The 23,837-nt window shown below is 50.0% G+C and overlaps 1 protein-coding gene across 4 annotated transcripts in view; it reads right to left on the minus strand.

The window, feature by feature from the left end:
* Positions 1–219: 219 nt before the first annotated feature.
* Macroh2a1 (macroH2A.1 histone) overlaps positions 220–23,837 on the minus strand; it is a 63,469-nt gene continuing 39,851 nt past the window's right edge. The window contains exons 5-9 of one of the 4 annotated variants that reach the window (XM_050143563.1): positions 21,387–21,497; positions 15,072–15,162; positions 10,939–11,028; positions 8,734–8,908; positions 220–984 (exon numbers count right to left, since the gene is read on the minus strand). In XM_050143563.1, the coding sequence (XP_049999520.1) occupies positions 819–984; positions 8,734–8,908; positions 10,939–11,028; positions 15,072–15,162; positions 21,387–21,497 (633 nt within the window). In that variant the 3' untranslated portion in view covers positions 220–818. Of the gene's footprint in view, positions 985–8,733; positions 8,909–10,938; positions 11,029–15,071; positions 15,163–16,751; positions 16,852–21,386; positions 21,498–23,837 lie in introns of all 4 variants that reach the window. The other 3 variants (XM_050143564.1, XM_050143561.1, XM_050143562.1) reach the window with 3 other exon arrangements.

The raw sequence follows: 23,837 nt of genomic DNA on the forward strand, positions 1-23,837 counted from the left end.
TGCCTTCTCTGTGAAACGGGGCAGACACCCGGACCACCCTCGGGAGATTCGAAGCTTCCTACATGAATTCTCTACACGCCCCTTGGGCCAGCAGATGTCCAACCTACTAGCCAAGGCAGAGGGACTATCGGGGAGCCTTCAGGGTTGTAGGATAAGGAAACCCATGTCCTAGGGAGACTGGCCTGGGGCACACAGGTACAATAATGCAAAACATGCCAGTCACAGCAGTTCGACATTTTACTAAATCAACTCACACAAATTTCAAATTGCAAATATAATTAAGGACAACAGATTCAGTTCTGTCTTTAACAGTTTTCATTTTCAAATCTATCATTAAGACAAAAAGTAAACAAAAGTTAGGTCTGTTGCAAATTTTATGATTTTTCTTCTGAGGGAAAAAAACATTATAGTAAAAAGAACGCCACTGGGTGTACAGTAAAGCACCACAACACACATTACAAATGGGGCTTCCTGCTGCTGCGACACAGGAGAGGGACCGTCCTCCCCACTGCTCTGTGTTAATCAGGACTTCATTAAAGGAAAACTATAAAATCCCCTAGGTTAACTAAGTCAGACACGGTCTGGAACGCAGTGCTTAACGAGGACAATGCTGACTATCAGTGCTAACAGAAAACATTTTAGAAGGCCCAAAACAATCAAACTGGAAACCAAAACCTTATTTTCCCTAGATGAGCAAAACTGAAAACGAAAGCAGTCCCACCTCCCAGTAAGAGCAAAGGTTATTTTTTTTGTTTTCTTTCTTTCTTTCCAGTTGGAGGCAGGGGACATGGTCTGTGCTGGCTCTAGGGATCACTGGCCTAGTTGGCATCCAGCTTGGCCATTTCCTGCACATAGATGCCTATACTCTCACTGTCAAAAAGCACAAAGTACACGGTTTTGATGGAGGAGGACATAGTGGACACGAAGTAGTTGGAGATGGCCTTCAGAATGAGCTGGGCCGCCGTCTGCTTCGGGAACCCATTCCTGTAGGAGAGAACACAGTGGTCAGCATTCAGGGCTCCACGAGTCCACCTCAGCTTCCCCTGCAGGGTCCTCACTCTGGGCTGGAGTTTACTGAGCTCTGGAGGTGTTCATGGAGAGTCCTTGTGGGACAAGTCGATTAGGGAGCTGTCATGTATTGTTTGTGCTTGGGAGTGACCTCTCTCGTCTCAGGGCATGGTCATCTCAGGGTCCCTCCTAGACTCCTCGCCCTGAGGAAGACTGGGCTCTGACACAAGGGCCAAGAGTAACAGCCCAATGACATTAAGAACAGAGATCTTGCGCACACCAGAAGGCAAACCATTTCTAACCATACTATAAAAAATGCCTGCAGTGGGGAAAGAGAAGCCAGACGCACTGCTCGGAACCGTCTCAATGGGGAGCACTGCCGACCCATCCGATAACTACGGCTGCTTGCTATGAACTCCTTTCCATTGGCCCGCCCTCTCCGTTAGGCTTCTGGGGTCGATTCACCTGGTCTGGTGTTTGCTGTCTGCCTGCTGCATGCTTAACAAGCAACTCATTTAAAACCAAAAGCATGGCTATCGCAGCTCTTTGTCTAGACGGAGCCATCCAGCACTCACAAGATGACAGGAATTTAACAGTGGGCACAGGAAGAATATGATACAATCATCACAGGGAGGCAAGGCCCCAGGGAACGTTCTAGAAGGGGATCAGTAAGTAGGGACGCTGAATGTGCACAAGATGGTCAAGGGTGCATAAGCTTCTGCTTCTCTTTTCTGTTGTCCCTGCGTTAGAACCAGCATTAGAGTCCCGTCAATGTCAGCCATCATGGCACGGGTGGGGTGGGGGTGTCTCTGAATAGCTCTGGCCTCCAGTGTATGGCCCCCTTACTGGGAGTCAGCAGCAAGGGCTGTTGGTCCAGAGACCATCTTCAAGGCAGGGTAGCCACTCTGTTGCAGAGCAAAACTTTGGGTCTCGATTTCAGGATATCATCAAAGTTTCCAGATCAGTGTCCTGCCACTGATATGCCATCGAGCTTGGAACTTAGAGTATGAACTCGGGTCCTGAAGCTCAGCACTAATGGACCCATGTGTGCCCGAGGCGGTCCTGATCAACACTGCATACGCACCCCCACGAGTTGCAGTGCACGGGTGCCAGCCTGGTGGAAATACTCTTGACACTCAGAGTAGCTGTCATGGACATCCTCTTGCTTACTGCGGTCTACTGTCTCGGTGTACCTGCTGGATTGGCTGGTCTTCCTGGGTGGGTGCCTACTTCTAGGTGGGGTGGTCTGCACACTGGAGTGAGAATGTTTTCCCCAACACTTGCTAGCCTTCTGCACCATGTGCCTATGATACCGAACCACCTGGGGAGTGACATTCTCCATAGCTGCTAGTGTTCAAGGTGTCACATGGCCGCAGGAAAAAGCTCTTCTGTGACCTGCTGTCACCTAGGAGACCAGGGCAGTCCCACATAGTACATCCTTAGAGGGTAAAGTGCCCCCTCAGGGCATTTTCCCAGTCTGTGGGAAATAGTGACTCTGGTAGTCTAGCCAGGCTGCAGGATGTCAGGGACAGGACAGGAATACGGGCTATAGTGAGGCCCCCAAGGCGACTCTCTCAGGTCTTACAGTCAACTGGGCACAGGGGCCATGACTTCCTTCGGTATGGAGGAGCACAGAGGATATGACGGGTACGGCTGCCGGAGGAGGTGAGTTTGCCCTCCAGTTGTCAAGAGCTCTTCCCAGCAATGCAGGCCACAACTAACTTTTGGGGTGTCCCTGTGTCCTGCTGTAGCCTGCACTCAGGATCAGCTAACGGCTGCTAGACCAGGCAGACCTCAGTCCATGGGTATAACCTAGATAGATGGGACCTGGGGACTCGGTGGGGGGAGCTGTTCTCTGCATGCGAAGATCCACGAGAGCCATGCTCCGCCGGAGACTCACGCATGCTCAGGTGAGCAAAGCTGGAGGGCCTGAGGAACTGGGTTGCAGGCTACCCTCCTGTGTGCTCAGTCAGCTGCTGTGCTTGGCTTCCAGCTCTAACCTTAGTCCCATGGGAGCTCTGTGATGTAGACACCTGTGGTCCCAATCTCTACCTGACTGCAAGGCCAGTCTCCAGGCGCACTGCTGGTCACTCCTCGCTGGTCAGTGTTTATGGACAAACCTTCAGTGCTTTCCAGTTCTGTGACCCTTGGAAGGGGTATGTAACTACTGCTGGAGGAAGGTTCCTTCCTGTTCCTGTGTCCTAAGTCTGAACCTGTAGCTGGTGTTGGCATCACGCACTCCTGGCTGGGCTCTCCCTGCGGCTTTCCCTCCCTCAGGTCTGTGGCTATTCTTTGGCACCATGTTCTGCATGCAGGCTGCAGGGCAGGGCTGCCAGTCTGGACTTGCAAGTTTACCCCAGCGGCACCCTTCACACACACCCAGCATGCCCTCCTGCTGCCCTGCCCTGCACGGATGTGAACCTGCCCTAAAGCAGCCTGCTGAGGCCATGGAGACAGCGGGAGGCAGCAGCGAAGCAGGCGCTTTCCTCACGCTGCTGGCAGATGTGTGAGATGCTGACAGTTCACCCACCATCCCCACAAAAGGTGAGGGCAGCTGTAGCCACAGTGCCGTGGCTAGCCCCTTATGCAGCACATAGGAGACCTGACTACATGCTCTTAGCCCATGGTAGAGGTAGGGCAGCCGAGAGATGCAGACTTCTTGGCTGTACAGTGATCCCTTGTCTGTGACTTGCCCAGCCCTGTGAAGGCAGAAGGCAAGACAAGATAATGTGTGTTAAGTATCGGGGTGTGGCCCAGGCTCCCACTAGAGGTAACTGGTGTCCCAGGATCATCCATAAGGTTCCTGTGGTGGAAGGACTACCCCAGCCCCTGTAAGCACTGTAAACAGGGTATGGTGCCCAGCTCTACTGGAGGGCTGTGGGTCTCTGGCTGTTGGCGTGAAAAGCACAGGTACAGATACTGCCTCAGTTCCCATCTGGTCACTCCAGTCTTGCCCGGTCTCTGCTTTCTTTTCTGATTTGTGTGAGCTGCAGACTTGAGAGGGCTCAGGGCTCCTGCTCTGGAGGTAGATTCAGGCTTCAGCTGCTCGTGGGCAGGAGCATCAGGACGTGAGCGCTGGTGTTCTCAGGTGTGATGAGGATGGAGAGGCCACTAGGGCCACCTGGGATCCCCCTCCCAGACTCTCCTGGTCTTACCTGTCTCTGGCTTGTGTTCATAGTACCTCATGTTCCTCAGGCAGGGCTGCCCCCTGTTCTACCTGTCTTGTGCCTTGTCTGGCATACACTAGGGCCATGTGAGTGTCCTTTGGGTCACCGCTGCTGTGTCTGAGAAACCCTTTCTCCACATCTGGCCCAGTGCAAAGGGATCTCAAGGGCTCTGTCAGGTCAGGCAGATGGGTCTATGGAAAGCTGAACTCAGCAGACCCATATATGGGGTGTGTTCCAGCTCCCCTAGTCTGCAGAGTCCTCTCCTGTGTAGGCCTTGCTAAGCCTTATCACTTCCAGGGGGTGAAGGGCCATTGTGAGAAGCAGGCCAGCTGGAGACCCCAGAAAACCTGTCAGAAGCCACATCTGAGACAGAGCCCAGACAGGTGCCTTGGAAGGAGAAGCGGGGAGCTCTGGGTAATGAGTGGACATTGCTGTCACCTATGTGATCATTTCGGCCAGTTTTATTGCGCCATGCTGCTGTCCCCAAGACTTTACCATTTCCCCACGTTCTCTGTGGCTTTTGAGTGGTTTGCCTGTGAAGCTGCCCAGGCTACATCTTGTAGAGCAGCGAAGAGCACTGGAACCTTGGTGTTCACGTGTGCGATTCCCGCAAGGCCACGGGACTTCACAGTGGGTGCCGGTCTCCTTTCTAAAGCCACACCTGGGTACAGGACACTGCTGTGCCCTAGCAGCTCAGGCACTGCTGAGATTCGCCACATTTCCCAGAAAAATCTATCCACAGTGGGCACGCAGGGGGTCCAGCCTGCCTGACAGCAAACTCTAGCTCAGCCAAGGATGAGCCGTGTGACCTCAGGCACATGCCTTGCCCTCCAAGTTCGCTCTTTGACCTTTGAATGGATTTAACAGTGGAGAGAAAGCAGCTTGCAGTGCCCGGGGCTCTGTTGCCCATAAATGGTGTTTGAAGAACACCAGCTTTCCTTCTATGCTCATAAATCAGAAGGAGGGGTAGCACAAGTCCCCCCCCCCCCCGCGCCCAGAGTTCCTGTGTGCTGCCAAGATGGGTCCCTTCCTTGTGTGTAACATGGCAAGGTGTGACCAAGACCAGGGTTATAGGCATGGGGTCTCCACCGGCCCCAGTCAAAGCCAGAAGGTGACAGGAGCAGGCCAGCACGTCTGGGGACCACCACGTCCTCCAGGAAGTGTTCCCCAGAGTGTCACTGTGTTCCCTTGACTTCTACGCCAGAGACACTGGATGCCACAAACAAGTCATTTTATTCCCCTCTTAACCCCTGTGATTTACTGGCTGGCCAGATATAATCCCATCCTTTCCCCATGAAAGCAGGGGCAGCTGCCTGCACGGCTGTGGGACGAGGTCTGCCTGACAGATGTGGCCAGGAGCTTGCACATGTGCTGCCTTTGGCATTCTGCCCTTTAAAAGCTTCCCATTGATTATTTTTAAAAACTTTTACTCCATGAAAAATGTAAATAAGTTTGTAATAACAGATGTTCTTTTATGGGAATTACTTTTATGCTTCAATTAAGAATTTCCCAATAGCCATATGAAAGAGCGTGAAATTATTACCTCTGATAAAGGGTGCTATGCCTTGCTCTTCAGAAGCACCTTTCATCAGGGCAGATCAAAGCGCATCCGAAACATTAATTAACTGAGCCTCTGAACCATCTGTGAAGAAGGGTAGACCCCCATGGCCTCGCTTATTAAGGCCCAGAACAGAGAGACTGATTCATTTACCAGAGGTCACACAGCACATTAACATAATGCCAAACAACAGACCTTCTATGGGAGGTGGAAGCAATAAGTATGGCTTGTTTTTTGTTTCTGTTTTTGAAAACAGGGTTTCTTTATAGCTTTGCAGCCTGTCCTGGAACTAGCTCTTGTAGACCAGGCTGGCCTCAAACTCAGAGATCTGCCTGCCTCTGCCTCCCAAGTGCTGGGATTAAAGGCATGCACCACCACTGCCCGGCAAGTATGACTGTTTAAGCTCTGATTCAGAAGCTCTGCTAAATAAAAAATAAAGAGCTTGAATCTACTTTGGGAGGGGTCCTGACACCTCTTAACACATCCAGTTCTATAACAAGTTCTGTGGCATGACTAGACACTTGTCTTCGGGCACTGGGAAGGTTTCGACTCTGCTGTGTGTCCAGGAGATAGGGTAGGGTCTCACGCTATAGCCAGGCTCCTTCCTCATCTTCCAAGAGCTGGTATTACATGTCAGCTGTCACTCGGCTTTCTGGTGCCGATTGGAAATGCTGTCTATGCACGGTGTTGACAAGCGACTGGAGTGGAGATATTCAGAGGACACAGCCACCCACTGAGTTCCCAGGGGCTCCCAGCTCTGCTGGGCTGAGCTCCTGCTTTGGCATGGCACCTGCAGAGTGCTGCCAGGTGTGAGCTGGAGTCCTTCGAGCTCATCTACACTGTGGGGTCTGGTTCTGGTCTCCATGTGAACAACACTGGGAACTGGAGGGCCCGTCACCAGTGCAGGCTGCAGAGAGAACAGAATCTGCCACAGCGCCTGGCCTGGGAGGGACGGCTGGGGATGGGCTCTGTCTGCTATGGCTCCAGAGAAACAGGGTCAGCAACAGCTAGAGACTGACCATCATGGAGTCATTAGGTAATGAGATCTCAGCACTGCCCAAAAAGTGAAGCAGGGGCCTCTGCCTTCCACGCTTCTTTTGATGGCAAGAAGCAATGTTTTAACCTGCAAGGCAGAGGCTGCCTGGAGGACAGCACAACACAGGGTTCAGACAGTCACTGTCCTTATCCCAACCTACTCAGGTAGAGGAGGGACACGGCCTCAAAACTGGGAGGGGCTCTATCCGAGCTACACCACTCGCCCAGTACAGACTCCCAGGTAAGCTTCTTGAGGACTCAGCTCCTGCCAGCAAAGCCCCTGCAGGGCCTGCACTGTGCTTCGTGCCTGGCCCCAGCCTTTCCAGGCTGGTAGCAGAGAGGATTCAGGGCCTGATGTTCTGAGGAACCCTGTCCCTCTCCACGGCACAGCTCTCAAACCTCCCCAGACAGCCTTGAGATGCTCAACGGGAGTTTCTCTGCCATTAGTCAGCAGGGCATGGCGGAGCCAAGTCTAGACTTGAGCTGAGGAGTGGTTTATGGCCAAGTCCGACCCCTGCTTCAGCTGCAGAAGGAGTACACTGTCCCAGCACTGGTCTCATAGTCCACCTGGGTACATGATGAACAGGACCTGGGGCAGGACCTTGCCCCGAGTGCTTGTCTTTGGATATTTTCATTCTGCTCCACTTTGTGTCCACCTCCCTCTATGGCTAAGGAGGCCAGGCATGTGTCAGGGGTGTCCCTGCATGGAGGCCTAGAGGCCATTGCATGAAGCTGTAAAGGTGACACCCGGATTTCCTGTGGCGACTCCAATATGTTGGAGATACCAGAGTCGCAGGATACCTGTCAAGGAACGGTGCTAACGGGGAGTGGAACCAGCCCAGGTGAAAGTGCTGCATTAAGCAAGCTGAAAGGAGCTGGAGATCTCAAGAGCGCTTTGACTCAGACATGGAGATGCAGCGTTTAAGAGTGTGCCCTGCTGGTTTCTGGTCTTGCATTGGTCCAATATTTCTTCACTATGCGCCTTTTCCTGCCGTTTGGGATGGTAATGCGTATCCTGTGCCATTACATGTTAAAAACATATGATCTGCTTTTTGATTTCACAGGGGGTTATATAGTTAAGAGATTGCCATGAGTCTCAGAAGAGTTTGGACTTTTAAACATGCCTGAGACTGTTATAGGCTACAGCAACTTTTGAAATTGGACTAAATGCATTTCTGCATTCTAATGTGGCTACAAGCCTATGGGGGCCAGGGAGTGGATGTGGTGGTTTGAATAATCCCATAAGCTCATAAGGAATGGCACTATTAGGAGGTGTGACCTTGCTGGAGGAGGTGTGGCACTGGGATGGCCTTTGAGGTTTCATTAGTTTAAGCCAGGCCCAGTGGCTGGCTCTCTTCCTGCTGACTGCTGATCCAGATGTAGAACTCTGAGCTACTTCTCCGGCATCGTGTCTGCCACCATTCTTCCCACCATGACAATGGACTAAACCTCTGAACTATAAGCCAGCCCCAGGGAAATGCTTTTCTTTGTATGTCTTTACAGAAGCAGAACGCTAAGACGAGGGCTTTGCCAGAACTCTCTACGGCAATCCAGGTTTCAACAACCACACGGTTACAGGTGTGTGCTGGAAAGGTCCTTCTCTCTCCCTGCTTTCCTCCTCCTATTTGAACCCACCGGAGTCTTAGTGCCCCTCAAGAGCCTGTGAGGTCTGTCTGTCTGTAGACTCCTCTGTGGTGAGACTTGCTGTCTAACTCTTCTTCAGCACACTGTATTTTTAAATGATGTGTATGTATATATTTGTATGTGCTATCTACATACAGGTGTCTGTAGAAGTGAGAAGCACGTTACCCTGAAGCTTGAGTTTCAGGCAGTTGGAAGACTCCCCAGGTAAACCCCAGAAGAGCAGGAAGCCCTACCACACCACTCGAGGCTTCCTTGGCATTCTTTTGACTGTGCTTCTGAAGGGGGCCATCGTTAACAGAAAACCCACTCCTGTGCCCATACCTGCCGCTGCCAATGGACGGGAAGGCGATGGATTTCAGCTTTCTGTCATCAGCTAAGGCCAAGCAGTTTTTCACCGTCTTCTCCAGAAGCTCTTCACACCTGTCTGTGCCCCAGACTGGACTATTACAGTGAATCACAAACTTGGCGGGCAGGCCATGGCCTGCACTAACAGCAGCTGGAAGGGACAGAAAGTGGCACATGTCACAGGAGGCCAAACCCACACCTCTCTCCTGCTCTAGAGTGACCCCTTAGCTGCCTCTGTGGGCCTGTGTCCAAGGAAGACTGCAGCTGTGCCCATGCTATGACTCCAACATCAGCCTGACCTGGCATCCCCCACACGAGCAGTGGCATTCAACTTGCTGCTCCGGGAGCTGCAGAGGAATGTCCGTGGTCCCTGTCTCAGAAGCATGGCGCGGGGCTTTCACATCAGTTCCACTGAATGCCCGTGAGTAACTATGTCTAACTTCCTCTGCATGGGTCAAGACGGCCTTGGGCGTGAGGCTTTGCAGAAGCGGCAGCCTGGTTATGTGACCTGCTCCTGTCCACGATGACAGAACAAGATTGGCTCTTTAGGGCGTCTCGCTTCCCTTTCTGAATGAGGGGCTGGTTTCCAGACGCACAGCTCCATGACTGTCTCCTCTCCTACGTGAAATCTAAGGGCACAGCCTCAGTTCTGTCCCTTGCATGAGCTGGAACCAGTCTTTGTGTCTCCTGGAGCAGTGCTGGAGCCTCTACAGGAAGGCACTCTTGTTGAATAATCAGCATTGCCCCAGGGGCATCGTAAGACACTTAAGGGTCTTGTGGTGCCAGTTGCAGTGGTAAGGCTGTGCTCCATAGGCTCCCACACTCTGGGCTAAAGGGTGACATGGGCCCTAAGGGGCATTTGAAGCTAGGGCTAAAATTAGCTCCTATACTTTTCAAAACAGTTTAAGTCAGGTATAATCTCAGCAAGAACACCACCTGAGTCCTCAAGTTTGAGAACAGCTTGGGTAACTACAAAATCCTAATAGCTTAGAATCAAGACCTAAAAATCCTATTAAAATAATCTGAACCATTCTAAATCTAACATCCTTCCTTCAGTCATAGCTCTGGTTGTGCCAGGCTGCCTCCCATCAGAGCATAGCATGTGCCAAGAGTCTCTCGTGGGCCTGCAATGGGTGCATGGGTAGGAGCAGCCAGGAGCCTCTGCTGTAGTCAGCTGTCTGTGTCCACCCTCCCCACCCTCGTACAAGGTTGGCCTTAGGTGAGATTGTCTAGAAGAGGCTTTTCATTGGTGCTCTGCCCACCGTGCCCCACGGCATATTCCCATGCCCCAGGATGCTGATACTAGTAAGGATGCAGGTGGTATTTCATTGCTGGGCAAGGCCAGCTGTCTCTCCTGAAAGGACCTCTGTAGACATTATATATAATTACTAATGTCTACGTGTAGTCAAGATTTACTTTTTTAAAAAAGGGCCTTGACAAAATGGACATCCAGGACTGCAGAGTAAGAAAGGATAAAAGAGCTGGGTGGTGGTGGTACACGCCTTTTAATCCCAGCATTTGGGAGGCAGAAACAGGTGGATCTCTGAGTGTGAGGCCAGCCTGGACTACAAAGTTAGTTCCAGGACAGCTAGTTCCATAGAGAAACCCTGTCTCAAAAAACAAAGGAACAAGAGCTTGAAATGAGGAAGGGAGGGTCTGTCTTTCATGCAGAGCAGGTACCCCTTCCCTTGGATGGACACAGGAAGCCCTGTTCTTCACACCTAACTACCCAAGGTTCCCAAACTTGAGCCCTACTTCTGGATTTCAGCCCATCCCCCATGGACGTCCCCAGTCTTTTTATTCCCTCTCCAGCCAAGAATGGTGGTTATGGCACAAGAGAAATGGGTGTTTATGTTTCCCATAAAAGCACAGCTGAGGAAGGCTGAGGAAGGTGGCTCGCCAGCAGATTTGCAGGTGGCTCAGTCTCACCCTCGACTGTTCCCAGTCGGTCTGTCAGCCTTGGCTTCTGTAATTCCTTTCCGTTTGAGATAGACACACCAGACAGGAGCTACATGAAGGAGGTTTTCATGGGCCCTCACCTGCTGACTATGCACGGGCTACGTTCTAAGGGGTCAAGGCCGTCTTCCTCGCAGACAAGTGGCACAGCTATATGCCCTCTGCTCTCAGCTCCTCCCGAGCACTGTGCGGGCCACACGGATGAGCACGGGCCGCCCACCTTACCTCCAGCTATTTCCAAGGGTCCATTCTTTTTCCGAAGTTCAAGAACAGCTTCTACAAACTCCTTGCCACCCTTCTTCTCCAGTGTGTTTCCTAGGCAAGGGCAGGGCAGGGTCAGAGTGCCACCCTCTGTCTGTGGCACACAGACACTGAACAGGTCACTTGATTACATACTTTAAGTGGTCTGAGAAGCTACACTTTCACAAGGCTGCAAAACAGAACCTATGCCCTGGCTGGCCAGAGAGTGAAAACCCAGAAAGGATATGCCCTCAGCCAGTGGCCACTAGGCAACTACAGTTTGCTCTGGTTCCTTCTGCTGCCCCTCTCTCAGGGTAACAGGGGTGGGGACACTGGAGATACAAAGGAGACATCTGTTCTTGGCAAACATGCCTGATTTCCAGTGTGACAAACCAGGTGGCACTGGCTTCCAAAAAAGTGTGCTGAGGGGCTTATCTCGGGGAGAAGCCCCAAATAAGGAGGTCTGTGAAGCTGAGGCACAAGCTCCTCCTATCCAGCAGCCAGCGCTCCTGGAATGAGGCCAAGGAGAAAGTGTTCCCATAGCCACCTTGGGCCAGCACTGCGTGCTTAGTTCCTATGTTGCAGCCTTGGTGTCATATGTGAATTAAATAAATAGAGAAAAGAAAGAAAAAAATGGTCTCAAGACAATATTTTCTTAATTACATTAATGATTCGGAATTGCTTTAGGAAAAAGATGAAAACATCAGAAGCAGAGCTTAAAGACAAACTGGAATTGCACAACGCTTGGAAAAGGAAGGCTGGCTGCTTAGGACCCAACTTTTAAAAGGCCTTTCTGAAACCAAGATGCTTGCTATGAAAGCCAAGATGACCAGCACTGTCAGAGCTCAGGGCTCCCCAGTTCAGGTGGGCCGTGGTGACAGCAGCTTGTCCTGTCTGTCCTGCCCACAGTTCTCGTCTTCCTTAAGCTCTGGTTCCTCAGTTTTGTGCATCTTAAAGTCCTTTCCCTTGAAGAGGATGAAATACTCCCCTTAAGATTCCCAGTTATCTTGGAAAGTCTAAGTGTACCTGGGTTGGCCAAGGTCTACTGGAAAGTACCAGCCAGACCAGAATTACTGTTTCGTGTACATGCATGTTCCTTGGGTGTGAACTAACCCAGGAAGTGTCTGGAAGCAAGAGGGAGACCCTGAACATATCACAGGGAAGGCAGAGCAAGGCTACCGGCAGGGACTGGACCCATCACCGTCACTGCAGCAGCCCAAGGTGCGTGGACAAGAGTGGTCAGGAGTCCTGAGCTAAGACAGGACCGGGCTCGGGAGTCTTGTGGTGGGATCCTGTGTCTGTCGTCAACAGCTCAGAATGCTCTTTTGCCTTTACCTCCCTGAAAGCACCCTGAACTTTATGTGGCTCAAAGTCATTTCCAAAGATTTTCACCTGCTGCTACTCCATGTTCATAGCAAACTTCAGCACCAGAGTGGTAACTGAATGTGCCATGTGTCTCAGGGGATCACTCTGGGCCTCATGCCCCCACACTCAAAAGCTGGTACGGCCCAGATATGAGACCATGATAGCACCCAGCTGAAATGTCCATGCAGCTGAAAGCGTGGGGTCCAAATAATTTAGTCCATAGTCTAGTCTTCCTTTTAGCCTGGCTCAAGTGTGAAGGGGGCGGTACTCTGTTGGCTACTGTCTAAGGCTCTGTGACATCTACTCTTAGATGAGAACTGAGCTATTTGGAAAACAGTCAGGTTCTTCACTTGTGAAGATCACTGATTCCCTTCTAAGATATAAAACATTTCCTAAGAAAATAGGCTGCTTTATAATTAAAGGTGTTTTATCTTAGGAAGAGTGTGTTTACTTGAATTTTTTTACTCATAATGAAATATTGCTTTAATTACAAGTGAAATTGCAAGCTAAAAATACACTTAATGCATTTCTCAAACTTAAAAACTGAACCCTAGGTCACAGGCAATCAACCCAGTCAGGACTTGACTCCTACACACACACATGTATGCACATGTTCATGTAGACACACGTGTACTTTTTAACAAGAAACAGGCCCATTTTCAACCATATTGTCAACACTCTTAATGTAAGGCTCTTGCTTTTTAGGTTCAACTTCAGGGTTAATCATAAAGCAATCGGCTGATTTGCCCCCAAGCATAAACATGTGTTACTCCCAGGAGAACAAGAACATTATTTCATGCTTAGAAAGCAGGCATAAGTATCAGTGTTCAAAACAGCCTAGGCAAAAATTTAGGCTTGGACAAATGTCAGGCTCAGCCTGTGGTCTATTTCACTGTTAGAAAGAACTTTTGATGGGTAAAGTTAATCACTGGGCTAAGCATTCCTGCACTCGAATCCCTTCTTCCAGCAGTCTCAGGACTCAGGAATTCACACCAAAAACGCAAAGTGCAGCCATTTCCTCCTAGCTTCCTCTTTCCCTTCTCTCACATCAAGTGGGAGCTGGAGCCAATTGAGGCCATGCATGAATCTGGATCATTGTTGTTTTGGGATTGTACGAGGTATCTGAGGTCAGTACTAGTTTGGACTGGATCTCGGCAGAGAGCACAGAGGTGGGCTCTGGAAGACTGGGTTCCCGTCTGCTAGTCTTTCCTCCTCCTGAGGTTTTGCTAGCTGTGACAGCGATGGACCAGTCCCAGCTTGGGGACGCCACCTTTGCATCTCATGTCACTCACTAATGGGCTGCAACCCTGCCTCAAACTTATACCTCTTCCCCTCTGCTCAGTTCTGCTGACCAGGAGCCGTTCACGGAGCCAGCGAGACACTCTGCCTGGGGGACTTCAGGGTCCCCACTGCATCTAACACCCTGGAGGACAGGATGAGCAGGCCTCAGGCATTCCCAGCTCACAAGACCAGACCTGTGCCGCTCATTTACTACTTTTCTCCAAATAAGTACTTCCTTCCCATCAAGTTTTTATTGACTTGAGAAAGGAAACATCTTTCTTTTAGCTGCCTTCCTAGGAGGGGATTTAACTGCCTGCAGCCGGGTTTCATTTTGGCATGGCACACTTGCCATCTGCTCACTTTCCATCCGTGTCTGAGGTCCAAAATGCCCAGGAGAATCACAAGCCCAATTCGCACATCTGAACCAAGTGCAAACATAGGCTCTGCTGGTGACACTGAGCCAAGCTGGGCGGTGCGGGCCCAGCCTGTCTGTGCCCAGTGCCCAGGACTCCTCGTCTCATCTCTCAAGGTTACAGGGCTTGGTAATGACTTGGAATGTCACCATTCTCTCTGGGTCCACATTCAGAACACTGATGAGGCCCAGCACCCCTATGTCAGGTCACAGATGCACGGAACACTGAGGACACCAGGAAGCACAATCCAGGAGCCACCATATAGGTGCTGTGTGGTCTTCACAGACCCTCATTACCAAGGAGAGAAAAGGAGGTGTGGGGGCTCACATGACTTGGCCAGGTCTTATAATGGGCAGTGAAGCTAGGATTCAGGCTCTTCCTAGGTGGGGAATCTTGCGACATACCCTAAGGGCCATGCTGAGTCCCTCAAGTTGTCACCTCAGCTACACTGAGCAATGAGCACACTGGACCCACAGGTGCCAGCTGCCAGGGGGGGAGCCAAGTGCTGCCTGTGTCTAGCAGGACACTTCTCAAAGTGGTGTCCAAGGACAGCTCATTAAATCCACCTTGAATCTCGCTGAAACCCTGCATGTGGGAACACATTTAGAAAGAGTGACTGACCCCTTTGTGTGTCTAGTCTGTGAGGCCTAGAAGAACAAACATCTTCTGACATATGACAGTGGCGTGGGCACTGAGCCCTGTGCATGGGAGTTTGCACGTCTGTTCCAACGAGGGCACACTAGTGGCCCTGCCTGCCTGTCACTGAGGCCTGCGGGAACCCAGTCTCCAACAGAGCAGTACCTCGTGAGGTGGAGAAAGAAATGCTGCCGCTGAGCCAGCTTCCAAACCAGAAGTGCCTACGGGGCAGCTGCACGCTGCACTGGCTGATGGCCAGCTGTACTTCTCCAGTTCACAACCCAGGGACGAAGGCCCCAGGAAGGTCGGGACGGCTGGAAGTGTGAAATGAATGCAGCCTGCGTAGCTGTCAGAGGATCAAGCTGTCTGCGCGGCCGACCGACCATGCACACACACACTCGGCAGCACCCAGCTCGGCATTACCTACTTCACCACCGGTGTAGAAGTCAGTGTTTGTCGGGTGAACGACAGCATCACTGTCGATCGAGGCAATGTCAGCCTGAACAACTTGCAACTATAACAGGTAAACAAATGTAGATCAACTGTGTTGGACCGAGACCCACGCACAGGCACATTTACTAAGGCCCCAATGGCAGGGCTGGCCTACCTGGTCGATTCCAACATATGAGCCCAAGGGGCAATCAGTCCACGCAGTGTGCGCACATGTGGATGGGAGTGAGGACAGGAGGAGGAATATCAAATGTGACATGTTTAAATTAAACATTTGAATGACAAGTCAAAAAAAAAAAGAGAGAAACACACATATGATATCATTTCCAAAGATTAAAAGAAATAAAACAACGATGCCCCACTTCGCCCTGCAGAAGCCTGTACAATGCTGGCACCCCACTGAAAAGGCTACAAAAACATGGCATCTGCTTTGAAAAAAAATGTGGACTGTCAGGCCAACCACAACAATGAGTTTCTCCATTGGTCTGCAGCAATCAACCTGGAGGCTTGACTTTTCCTCGGGATTTACCATTTCTGCCTCCCCTGAAATAAGAGCTCAGGACAGCCCAGATCATGTCCAGAGTTGCCCGTAGTTTTTCACTGAACGGGCAGAAATATTTTTCCAGGCCGTTCTCTTTTCCCAGCGAATCTTTTCAATGTATTTTGGACAGAACCGATACCATTTATAGCTTCTGCCCTTCTGTTTTACAGACGGCATCTGGATAAGGCAGGTGGAAGGCATATCTTGATTGGGGTACTTCTGATTGGGTGTTCGGCAAAGGCCAGTTTGTGTAGGTGGGAGTGGCCCCTTGATGAGAAACCCACCAGGTTAGGACAAAAGCAGCTGCAGCTGAGAGCAGAAGGCACAGAGACTATCCTGTGGTTGGTGCTGGGTGACACTGCCCAAGAGGCATCTGAAAAGCCTGTAAGCCCCAGCAAGGCTGTACCCAGACGGGTACTTACTTATCATGCTTTGAGCTACAGTTCCTCTCATGCATGAAACCACAGAGGTGGGATATCTTGTGCTGAATGTCTGCTCTCCTTGAATGGAACAAACTCAGAAGAGTCTGCCCTTCTGATTACCACCCCCTCAGCCACAGTGCTTGCAGGAGGCACCCAGACACACACCGCGCGGGAGCAAAGGCTGAGGACAGGGCTGGTAAATCTGCTTCTGAGTAAGGACAGTCCACGACATAAACGCTAGCTCGCTTTCTGCCGCACCCTGAGTGCCATTCTAACCAAGCTCAAATGGAGAAACTATTGTTCTGTTGTTACCTGAGATTTCTCAGCTTAAAAAAAAATAAATAAATAAAAAATAAAAAGGAAAGAAAAAGAACAACAAACCAAAAAAAAACACATTTTAAAATCCCTCCCAAGAAACCAGCAGCCAGTCTGATCATTATGGAAGAGAATTTAGATGGTGATGTATTTGCAATCCAGGAGAAGTAGCCAATCATAATCGAGACTTAAGAGACCGTCTCTGTTCAGAGTGGCCTAGAGCGAATCAATATTTAGGGTCTACAACCAAATGCCAATCAAGGATTGGGGGTTTGCCTTGACCATGCTTAAGTCTAGGCAAATGAAAAGTCTAAATTCTGGGTTCCATAAATTCTCATCTGACAGCTGGTGGTGCCAAACCCCATCCCCAATTACCTAGGTCATCTTTAAGGTCAATGTCAGCATTGGTAGGATTGATTATGGCCTCCACCTCAAAGCCGGCTAAATTACTGATCTCACTGTGAATAAGGTTCAGCTGAAAAGAGAAGCATGAGGTGGGAAATAACAGGAGAGCCGGCAAGGTGCAGAGAGATGAGCCCTGGACACGGGTGAGGCGGTAATGCCCACAGTGTACTGGGCAGAGAGAAACAGGAGCCGCTGCTAATGCGGATCTACTTCAAACAGAAGAGTCCAGTGCCACGGGCTGCTAGGGGAAGCAAGCTAGGCGGGGCATTCAGAACCTGCAGGTGTTGCTTAGGGTGAAAGGGAAGCACAAGCCACACTGGCCTGTGAAAAAAGCTGGTAGTTTTCCTGTAGAGGAACTTGTAACCATGAGGACCCAGAACCAGGATGCTCGGTGAAGGGGGAGGCAGGGTCCTTGTCCTTGGGCACTAAGGTGGTAAAGAAACCCTACCTGGCTGTGTATACAGCTACAAAGTGCCACTGTCTTGTGTTTGCAAGTCTCTAAGGCTCTCTTCACCACTGTAGCTGCTGGCTGTCTCTCCTTCCTTCCATCTTACTCAGGGACAGCAAAGAGCAAGAATAGTTTGTTGCTTGGGAACATTTAACTCTATGTGTTCATTAGTCACATAATGGAGCTCTGGAGATGCCAGGGAAGAAACCCAGTCATTTTCCAGAAAGACAATATATCTTTTTAAAAATAATTTCACCTCACAGGTCAGGTAGCACTGAGGCTGGTGGGTGGCTCACAAATACCTTGTGTTGTGTCTGCCCCATCACTGGGTCTTTCTGAAGGGCCACTGACCTTTCTCCCAGTGTTGCTCTGCTGCCATGGCAACCCCTGGTCATTAACTAAGAGCAGTGGGTGCTGGATTCTACTGCCCTGTCTTTTCTGTAGGTTCAGGTGTGGCTACGTTTGCACATTCACAGTCTCTGTCTTGTCATTGAATTGCTCCTTCAGTGGCATCAACTGTAGCAGAAGCAGTACACATGCACCAAAGCCTAGGCTTGGGGAGTGCCTGAGCCTGCACGGGGCAGCAGGACTGAATCCCTGTCCTGATGTTCACTATGGAGGAGAGTAGATGGAGTACTAGCCAGTATGGCTCCTGCTACTGAGCCCCCAGGTGTTGAACTTCTAGGGCCAAACATTTTGTTATTAAAGAAAAAAAATTGGTAAGCTATATGCAAGAGAAATACTCCCCCAAATTTCTGATCCTTAAAAGCTGTTAGACTCTCAAAGTCCTTTGGGAGAAAGCACTGGTAAAAACGAATGTGGTTGTTTGGCCAAAGAAAGATTCAAAGACAGAGGAAAGGCCCGGTTTCCTCACTAGGGCTTCCTCTTCCTAGCACCTCGCGGTGATTTGGGACTAGTCACATCCCTAAGGCAGCAGAAGAAAGCCACCAGGTTTCCTCATGAAGCTGCGAATCAGGAGCTCTGGACCAGGGACAGATGCATTCAACCCTGTGGGCCTGGCTGTTCCTTCCTGCTGGGAAGAAGGGAGGATGAGCACAGACTCCAAGGAAACACTATTTGGATAAAAAACAAACTAAGCCAATACTCCATGCCCTCACCAAACAACCAACCTGCACTGTGAAAAGGCAAGAGACTGGTGAGAGAAGCAAGGGGAGCCACATCAGGCCACTCCTGTCTTCACGTCTGTGTTGTCCCTATGTCTCCCATGTTTCTAGCCTAAACCCTCCCAGAGCCTTGGGCCTAGGGGTACCAAATAGTGACCAAGCAGTGCCCCAGAAAGACGTGAACATCCAGAAAGTGCCAGAGGCCAGGGTGGGGCTGTGCTGCACCACCCCATCATCATGCCCTGTCCTACTTCAGAGGCTGTCCAGTGATCTGAACGGAGGGACAGGATTGAGAGCCTCCCCCTCTCTTGCCAACTTCCCACCCTCAGAAGAAGTGGCATGGGACAAAGGGAATGCCCAGTACCTGACACCTGGGCCTCTAGCACTGTACCATGATCCTGAACTATGCCCTCCCTAACTTGATTTCCCAGCTGCTTCAAAGACAGCTTCTCCACAAAACAAAGCACCACTGCTGACAGAGACGGATGCATGCACTGCAAGTGGTTTTGTTGTTGTTGCTGCTGCTTTAAATAAACCGTGAGGTTTTTAAAGGGTGAAGGAGAAGTCAAGTCTCGGTGGGACCACAAGGCAAATATTTGTGGATTTGGGCTCACAACACTGTTTTCTTAAAAAGGGGGAAAAAATTCAAACATGTTTGAGCACGGCCATCACGGAGTGATGAGGGTGACTGCGCCTGAGGCTGCAGTCTGTGAAATGCATCATTACCAACAACTAGAGCCCAGGCTTCTAAGCCCCGGACTGGCTCCTCCTGTGTAGCTTAGCAATCAGGCTCACAGGGCTGAAGGTCAGTGTCGCCTTTCTCCACTGGCTTGCTTGCTACATTCAAGTGCTGCTCTCACTGTCACAGAGCAGGGGATCACAACCGTGCTCCTATAGAACACTTCCGGAAACATTTTTCCAAACCCAAACTAATGCCTGAGCCAGGTGTCCAGGGTGCTTTGTGTGACTCCGAGGTCCGTTTTATGACTCCTGCCCCACAGGACTACACACTAAAACTTGTTGCCTGACAGTCAAAGCCAGCAAAGGGCCTGGAAGTGCTGCTGCAGAGTAATGTCCTGGATGGCACTTACTCTGCCTTGGGCTACCGGAGGGGGGGTTCTTGAAAAGACAGAAGCACCCTAATTTCCACTGTGGGTGCCCAGGCTGACTGAGGTAATGCAAATTCTGTTTGCAGTGAGTAATTCTGGGGACCTCATCTGGGGACCGTGGGGGTCAGCACATCCTTCTGGACACACATTCAGCAAGAAGGGGAGTTTCATGACCTCCAAAAGTCTGAAGTGTTTAAATGTCCAGGAAAACAGGCTGGCTGGCATTCAGTGCCTTTTTCAGGGCTGACCATTCTACTCTAGGTTCTAGTTCAGTAAGTCTTTATCAAAAGTCAGGCCCATCAGGCAGACTAGCCTGATGCCTTTGTTCTACTTATCAGACCGTCTGCAAATTATTGAAGCATCAACACCTTTCTCTGGCTTTCTGGACCCTGCCAGGCCCAAAAGGGACAGTGAGTATTAAAGAGATTTACGGTGTTTTCCCTGAGGTACCCAATCTGCACTCAGACCAGGAGGAAGAACTGCAGAGAGCTGCCATGCCCAGCTCTGCAGACACAAGCAAGGTATCTTCAGCAGGGCTCCAGACAACAGCCCGGATGTGGACATGATCCCATGTCTTTCTGAACTGCTAGAGCCCACAGGACATCTGTGTTGGCACACTGGCCTGACATAGCTTGGTGCTTTCCCTCTGTAACTGTGTCTTTTCCAGTGAGGCAAATGTGAATTCTAGCTGAGGTGGCAGTGGAATGGAGTAGAATCGGGAGAGGCCAGGGTGGAGGAGGTGACAGAGGACAGGGCAGCTGAGGAAGAAGGTAGGTGAACCCAGAGACTGAGCAGGGCTACCTGTTCACTAGGTCTCCTGGCCCTGGGTAACCATTCCCTTAGGGAAGGAGAGCATCGGTGTCTAGTCTTAAACAACAGGGATTTCACGCATCAGTGGCACCTGAGGCACTGTGCTTGGACCTGTTAAAGGAATGAGTGGAAGGAGACCCAGCTGTTTGCCTTCAGTGCCGAGCAGAGGCTCAACTTTCAAAGTCCCAGACCTTAAGATGACAACTAGAGCTGCTGCTGCCTTAGAAAAATGCACACAAAATACAGATGATGGTTATAAAACGTAAAGAGGACGGTTAGATTCCGGAACAGTCACCGCAGGAATTGCATCATGAGAGCCTGAGTGCAATTAGTGACAGAGGGAAGGGCTGGGGACAACTGGCAATGAGCGAGCAAGAAAATGGTGGCACTGTGATGCAAAATAAAACTGACAGTGAGGACCTAAAAATGATGCAGCTTCTAAACCAATTTACACCACCTTTAAGCAAACCAACCTGCAAGGTCGAATTCAGTCCTTAAAGATTTTTTATCTTTTTTTTTTTGTTTGTTTAATTGAGACAATCCCCACCCCTCTTTTAACCAACTCTCATTTTCAGGTCTTAAAAGCCTTTGCATCATTTTTATTTTCAATAAAAGTGAATCAACTTTTACAAAACCATGGCGTCCTGGCAAAGCTGCATCACTGGGGCGGCTGAAAACATATTGCCCATGGTTAAAACAAACGACTAGCTAGAGGGGTCGCCTGGTGGGTCAGTGAAGAAGTCCCTGTCCACCTGTCAGTTTGTCTAAAATCAACCCAGCTCCCTGCATCAGATCAGAGCCCACCAGAACTGCTGGATAAGGTCTCTCCCCTGCACATGCCCCCTGATAACCAGCCTACTCCAGGGAAGTGGCGCCTACTCTGGGCTGAGCCCCAGGTCCTGTCCCCCACCTCCCCTCCCTGGAACCTGCCAGAATCCAGACCCAGCTTGGTGATTCTGTCAGCATTCACCCCCTCCCTGGGACTACTTCCAAAGTCAACCCCCCACACCCGGCTAAGTTGGTCTGCCCACCCTCTGAGCTAGTGGTACCCAGGAATCTCAGCCTGTGCCCTCTCTCCCAGGGCCCTGGAGCAGACTAAGCGGTGTCTGCCTACCTTCTGGCCGAGGAAGAGGCTCTTGGTGGAGAGGACAGTAAAGCCATCCGCAGGCGTGCCCTCCGTTGTACTGTCTGCGCTGGCTGCCTTGCTGACTTCTCCCTGCTTCTTCTTGTACAAAGCACAGAGTTAGAACATGAACCATTGGGCAGGGGCCATACAGCTCTCTTTCCTAATGAGACAACCCCAGGCCTCACCCATTACCAATTAAGAGAACACAGGAAACAAAAAAACATTGGCCTGTCCCACAGTGGAGGCTATGACTTATTTTGAGAGCCCAGAGGTTTATGCAAAAAAAAAATTTTAATTGTATATTTATTACTTATATGAAAAAATTCTTAAAAGCAAACCTAAATTTCCAATAACTTAGAATAGAATCACTTCATAAATTCAGAATAATATCTCTTTGCTAATGGTTTTTAAAGAGCTCCCCGTTTTAGATACTTGCACATGACTTACTGCAATCCAGTGCTCAGAAGGCTGAGGCAGGAGGACTGCCACTAGTTTAGGGCAACCTGGGCTACACAGCTGAGTTCTTAGAGAGCAGACAGTAGCCAAAGCCCTTTTCCATTTCCTCCCTAGAGCTCAGCTCACTGGGAGAGTGCCATGGAGGCTGCTGTGTCCCCCCCCCCTCCATGGGGCCATACTTTAACGCTCTCTCCAGCATCATGCAGACTGAAATCGGTGTGCCCTGGAGCTCCTGAGGAACTCCCCAGAGGAGCAGGGGCTCTGTTCTCAGCTCCCCAGTGTGTTTCCTCTGCCCTGGGTCCCTCACCTCTCACCGCCCAAGTAAGAGTTGAAAGCGCACGTGGCTCTGGGGACACACAGATGGAGACGAAGAGGAATGGATCTCACTTATTTGTGGGTTGTCTAATTCAGCTATCAGATGAGGACAGTGGGAATGCTGGGACTTCTAGTTAGACAGTTCAGCTTCCTTCCTTTTCCTTTCCCCAGATCATCAGAGTCCATGGATCCCGAGAAAGGTCCAGTGGGAGAAGATCAAGAAGATGCGGCTGAGGCCTAGCTGGGTGGCAAACACCTGCCTAGATGATGAGGAAGGGGCATCACAAAGGGCTCTGCTTTCCAGAATGGTGGTTTTGGACAGTGAGCTCAGGACAAGGCCCATGTCCTGGCCATGTACCTGCTTACGATTCAAATCCATAAGCACTGTATCATAGCAGGCTCCCCTGCAGTGGAAAAAAACACCTAATTTTGTCTATTGCTTTAGCAGTGACGACTGCTTTGGTAATAGTAATAGCTGGCCTTCCATAAACTAAATAAACTAGGCCTACAGCTCCAGGGTTTGGGGATCAGACAAAAGCACTGTATCAAGGAGGAGAGCCAGAAGACGTATATGTAGGTTCTCGCTGGTTCATTTTCCTACTGAATTTGGCTTGAATTTGTCTGAGAGCCAGGTAGACAAGAACAGCATGGGAGCCACAGCCTTTGGAGATACCCTGTCTGAGTGAGGAAAGCAGAGGCTGGCAAAGCCATTCACACGGCTGCTGCTTTCAACAAAACTAAAGATCCATCATAGTTGACAGCTGGAGATCACCAAAAAGCACACTGGGGGGAGCAGTTAATGGTGATGTACCAATGTCAGCTGCTATCAGCGGTGAGCATGGCGTACTAACAACAGCGAAATCTCCATGCTGTCTCTGTAACTCACTTGTAAATCTAAGTCCATTAGCTGATGGGAGACTGCTAGCCTGACCTTTGTACCAGGACAGAGGAGGACAAAGCGCTGCTGAAACAGACCTCTCTATCATCATTTCATCGTTCCAGAAAGCAAGGTTTGCAAGGAATGCAGCTCGTGCTAAAGAACAGGATGCTGACCTTTGTCTCATCTTAGCAATCCATACAACTTAGGGTCCCTGAACAAACTGGAGAGGAAATCATTCTACTACAAGCTGTTTTCCAATAAAATTTAATTTTTTCTCTAAAACCTAGCATGCATTTGTTGGTTTAATTAAATGTATACTATTAAGTGTGTTAACTTGGAAAACGTGCATTGTTTAGTATAAGATCACAAGAACAATTTCAAATGAATTGAAATATGCAATGCTCTGCTACAAACATCGCTAAAACACTAGGCATAAAGATACAGTATATGAGGTCAGTGAAATGACTCAGCAGGTAAAGGCACAAACCACATAAGCCTGGTGATCTCAGCTTGGTCCCCAGGACCTATAAAAAGGTGTGAGAAGAGAACAATCAAAGAGATTGTGTTCTGACTTCCATACTCGAATGGTGGCTCATGCACACACAGCACAGGCACACGCACGCACATGCATGCACACACACACTTTAATAAAATATTATATTAGAACTAAATTCTGTAGGGTAAGTGAAAGGATGGTAAGTAAAATAGTACACTGCTTTGCTGTGAATTTGTACTGGATAGCTGACTCTCCTGAATGTATACAAACAATTGACTATATGTGTGTGTGT

This window comes from Alexandromys fortis, unplaced genomic scaffold, assembly GCF_014885135.2.
Source record: "Alexandromys fortis isolate MF-2015 unplaced genomic scaffold, M_Fortis_MF-2015_v1.1 scaffold_1, whole genome shotgun sequence".
NCBI classification, from domain to species: Eukaryota; Metazoa; Chordata; class Mammalia; order Rodentia; family Cricetidae; genus Alexandromys; species Alexandromys fortis.